General features: G+C 42.1%; 1 protein-coding gene across 1 annotated transcript; it reads right to left on the bottom strand.

The window, feature by feature from the left end:
- Positions 1-576: 576 nt before the first annotated feature.
- Positions 577-3501, bottom strand: LOC112171314. The gene is made up of 6 exons (XM_024308515.1): positions 2821-3501; positions 2275-2709; positions 2103-2225; positions 1864-2049; positions 1101-1710; positions 577-947 (listed from the first exon to the last, which is right to left on the bottom strand). Exons 1-6 carry the CDS (start codon positions 3499-3501, stop codon positions 577-579), a joined length of 2406 nt encoding a protein of 801 aa, XP_024164283.1.
- Between the last annotated feature and the right edge of the window lie 213 nt (positions 3502-3714).

Below are 3714 nucleotides of genomic sequence, written 5' to 3' on the forward strand. Positions count from 1 at the left end.
CACTGTTAGAACATTACCTTTTCATAGTCGGTCACACTATCGGTAACATAGGTGGAAGATTGTTCTTTTTTCGGCGTATGATATACGAGGAATATGCTTGGTCGGTCATATTACCGGTTACTTTGATGGAAGATTATGCTATTATGGTCAGTCATACCATTATTAACTTTTTATATAACCCAGTTTATAGCTGGTGCATCATCAGATGCGTTGTTGCATCCAGTCGTGTCTTTGCTAGGTTTTATTTCTGATGCCTTGTGGTATCTTGTTTTATTTTCGTACTTTTCATTTATAATGTAGGTTTTACATCTGCCTTTTGTAATCATTCTTTGGTCCCGTTTGGGATTGCTTTGCTTTTAAAAAAAATCAACTTTTGTTTTAAATTTTAAATTTTATTGTGTTCGGTATAACAACTTTAATTTAAAATTATAGGTTACTGGCAGTAACTTTAGAAGCAATCCAAATGTTTACTTTTAGAAGCTGCTGTGGATCAAATCACATTCTGAAGTTGTTTTATATATTGACAGCACTTTTTAAAGTATTGTTTTTTTTTTGTTGAAGAAAATAAGAATATTATTAGATATGATTCCGATCGTACATGAGGGCATCCAATACAAATTCTGGAGCATGAGTAAACCATTCAAGATGACAATCTGTCTCAAAACTATTGTTAGCTAGACGATGAGCAACCATGTTAGCTTGCCTGGGTGCAAATCTAACTGTAACCTCCCCCACAGTAGCCACAAGACCTTTAATCTCAGAAACCAAAGCACCTAAGTCAGACATATCCTCAGTCACTGAGTTAATGGCATGTACAGCTAAAAGGCAGTTGCTCTCTAAGATGGCCTTAGTGACATGCATTGCATGTAGAAGTTTCAATCCAGATTTCATAGCCAGGAGCTCCACATGTAGAGCAGAGCTGACAAAAGCAACTCTATACGAAAAACCTACAATGAATTCACCCAACTGATTCCTCAAGACACCACCTGTGCCTCCAAAATGGACTGAGGGAAGGTATGCCCCATCGACATTCAATTTATAGAAATCTGGCATCGGAGCAGACTATTTTTTTCGAGCAGGAGGTCCACGACTGTCAGTACCTGCTGTCACTAGATTGGCTTGAGAGTATTCCTCATAGCAAGCCATAGCCGAGGCCACAATACCAGGACCTGTTAGAGACCGGTTCCACCATAGTTTATCATTCCTATTCCTCCATAGACTCCACAGCAGAACGAGGAGTTTGTCAAAAGAAGTTGCTGACAGCAAAGTGACCTGTTCTAGAAACCAATATTTCCAAGATACAGAAGACGGAGGAATGGAGAAAGGAGGAGCTCCTACAATCTCACAGGCTAGACTGCAATGACTAAACAGATGTTCCACATTCTCAACTGCATTAGAACAAATCACACATTGCAGATCACCTGAATAACCTTTCCGAGCTAAGGCAGCCCGAGTGGGAAGGAGATTTTGGACCACTCTCCATCCAAATATAGCCACCTTATTGGGAACTTTTTCCTTCCACAAGGCTCTCCAAATCGGGCCATAAATATTCCCATTAGAAGAGGAAGCAAAAACATTAGCAATCGAGATGTCCCAAGCTATTACATACGCTGATTTAACAGTGAAGAAACCTTTCTTATGTAGCTTCCAGGCCATACGATCATGACCAAAACGACGACTGAGAGGGATGGAGAGAACTCGGGCCGCTATCTGGGGTTCAAAGCAAGTATGAACAGCTGCTTCATCCCAGGACCATGAATCCGAATCAAGCAAATCAGCGACTCATTCAAAAATAGTATCAGGAGGTTTAACTAAGGAGTGATGAGAAATAGTAGGAATCCAATCATTGTCCCAAATGCTCACAGAGGCCCCATTACCAATCCTCCATTGTAAACCAGCCTCCAATACAGGGCTAGCTTCCATGATACTCCGCCATGAGTAGGAAGGTCTCTCACCCATATCCGCAGTAAGAAAAGATCCATACGGATAATACACCGCTTTAAAAACTTGAGCCACAAGCGAGTTTGGACTGGTCAGGAAACGCCATCCCTGCTTAGCCAGCATAGCTAGGTTATGAGAGTGTAAATGTTTAAATCCCATACCTCCTTGCTCTTTAGGGAGACACATTCTCTCCCAGGACCTCCAATGAATACTACGCTTTCCATCCGAGCTGCCCCAGAAGAATTGACAACACATCTGCCAAAGATCATCACAAAGTGATTTGGCTAAGGCATAGCAATTCATAACATAGTTAGGTAATGTTTAAGCCACCACCTTAACAAGCAACTCCCTGCCCCCAACACTCGGGATCTTAGTTCTCCAACTAATAAGTTTTTTGGTGAGGCGTTCTTTCAAGTAGGCAAAAATAGCCGTCTTATTATGCCCGACATGTATAGGAAGCCCTAGAGATAAACCATGCTCCTTATCGCATTCAACACCCAAAATTGCAGCTAACTGATTCTTCTGATTCAAGCTAACATTGCCACTGAAGACCACACTAGACTTCTGAAGGTTGACATGTTGCCCTGAGGCCTGAGCGTAGAGAGTTAAGATATTCTTGAAGGCTTGACACTCCATAATAGTTGCTTCTCCGAATAGGAAGCTATCATCCGCAAACAACAAGTGATGGATAGTGGGAGCAGAAGGAGCTAAGGTAATTCCCTTGACAATTCCACGTTGAATTGAAGATGATATCAAAGCCGAAAGGCCCTATGCACAAAGAATGAAGAGATAAGGGGAAAGAGGATCGCCCTGCCTGATTCCCCTAGTCGGAAGCACAAAACCTGTGGGAGAGCCATTAATTAATACATAATAGCTGACCGATTTCACAATAGCCAACACAATCTTGACCCAACTCATACAAAAACCCAACTTGAGAAGGACTGCCTCGAGATAACGCCATTCCAATCGATCATAAGCTTTAGAGATATCCAACTTGAGAGAGAAAAAGCCATCAATCTGTCTACGGAGCTTCTTCATAAAGTGAGCTATTTTAGTGGCCACAAGGGTATTATCTGAGATCAAACGGCCCGGAACGAAAGCACTTTGTAGAGGGGAGATAACCTGAGGAAGGATAGTCTTCAATCTATTTGCCATGACCTTGGAAGCAATATTATAGACAACATTACACAAGGCAATAGGTCGCAAGTCGGAGACCAGCTTAGGTTCTTTGATTTTTGGAATCAAAGTGAGATGAGTGAAGTTGGATTCTTGGGAAATCTGACCTGTATAGAGAATCTCTCTCACAACTATGCGCACGTCCTTCTCAACAACATTCCAAAACTTCTGAAAGAAACACGGAGACATCCCATCTGGCCCCAGAGACTTGGAAGGATGCATTTGAAACAGGGTTTTCTTTATCTCCTCATCCAAGTAAGGTGCAGTAAGCTGTTCATTCATTTCACGAGAAACCTTAGGCTGAAAGCAATCCAGTACTACATCCATGGCTGCTGGATCAGAGGCATTAGCACTGAAGATAGACTCGTAGTACTTAATTATCATCTCCTTAATTTCGTCCGAGTTGGTAGTCCACTGCCCATCATCCTTCACAAGACCCTTGATCCGGTTCCGGGCTCTTCTATTAGAAGCTCATCTGTGGAAGAAGGCCGTATTACGGTCACCTTCCTTAAGCCACTGAACTCGTGATCTTTGCCTCCAGTAAGTTTCATTTGCAGAGAGTAATTCATTTAGGCGAAGCTACAAGGCTTTTTGCAT

The sequence above is a fragment of the Rosa chinensis genome, chromosome 6 (assembly GCF_002994745.2).
Source record: "Rosa chinensis cultivar Old Blush chromosome 6, RchiOBHm-V2, whole genome shotgun sequence".
Lineage (NCBI taxonomy): Eukaryota > Viridiplantae > Streptophyta > Magnoliopsida > Rosales > Rosaceae > Rosa > Rosa chinensis.

Bases quoted from the DNA above. Each gene is read 5' to 3' on its own strand.
- LOC112171314 (XM_024308515.1), bottom strand. From the start codon at position 3,501: ATGATAATTAAGTACTACGAGTCTATCTTCAGTGCTAATGCCTCTGAT. The intron at 2,226-2,274 runs GTGGTGGCTTAA...GCTATGCCTTAG, and splicing joins GCAGGGAGTTGCTTGTTAAG to CCAAATCACTTTGTGATGAT. The intron at 948-1,100 runs GTACTGACAGTC...AATTCATTGTAG, and splicing joins AGCCAATCTAGTGACAGCAG to GTTTTTCGTATAGAGTTGCT.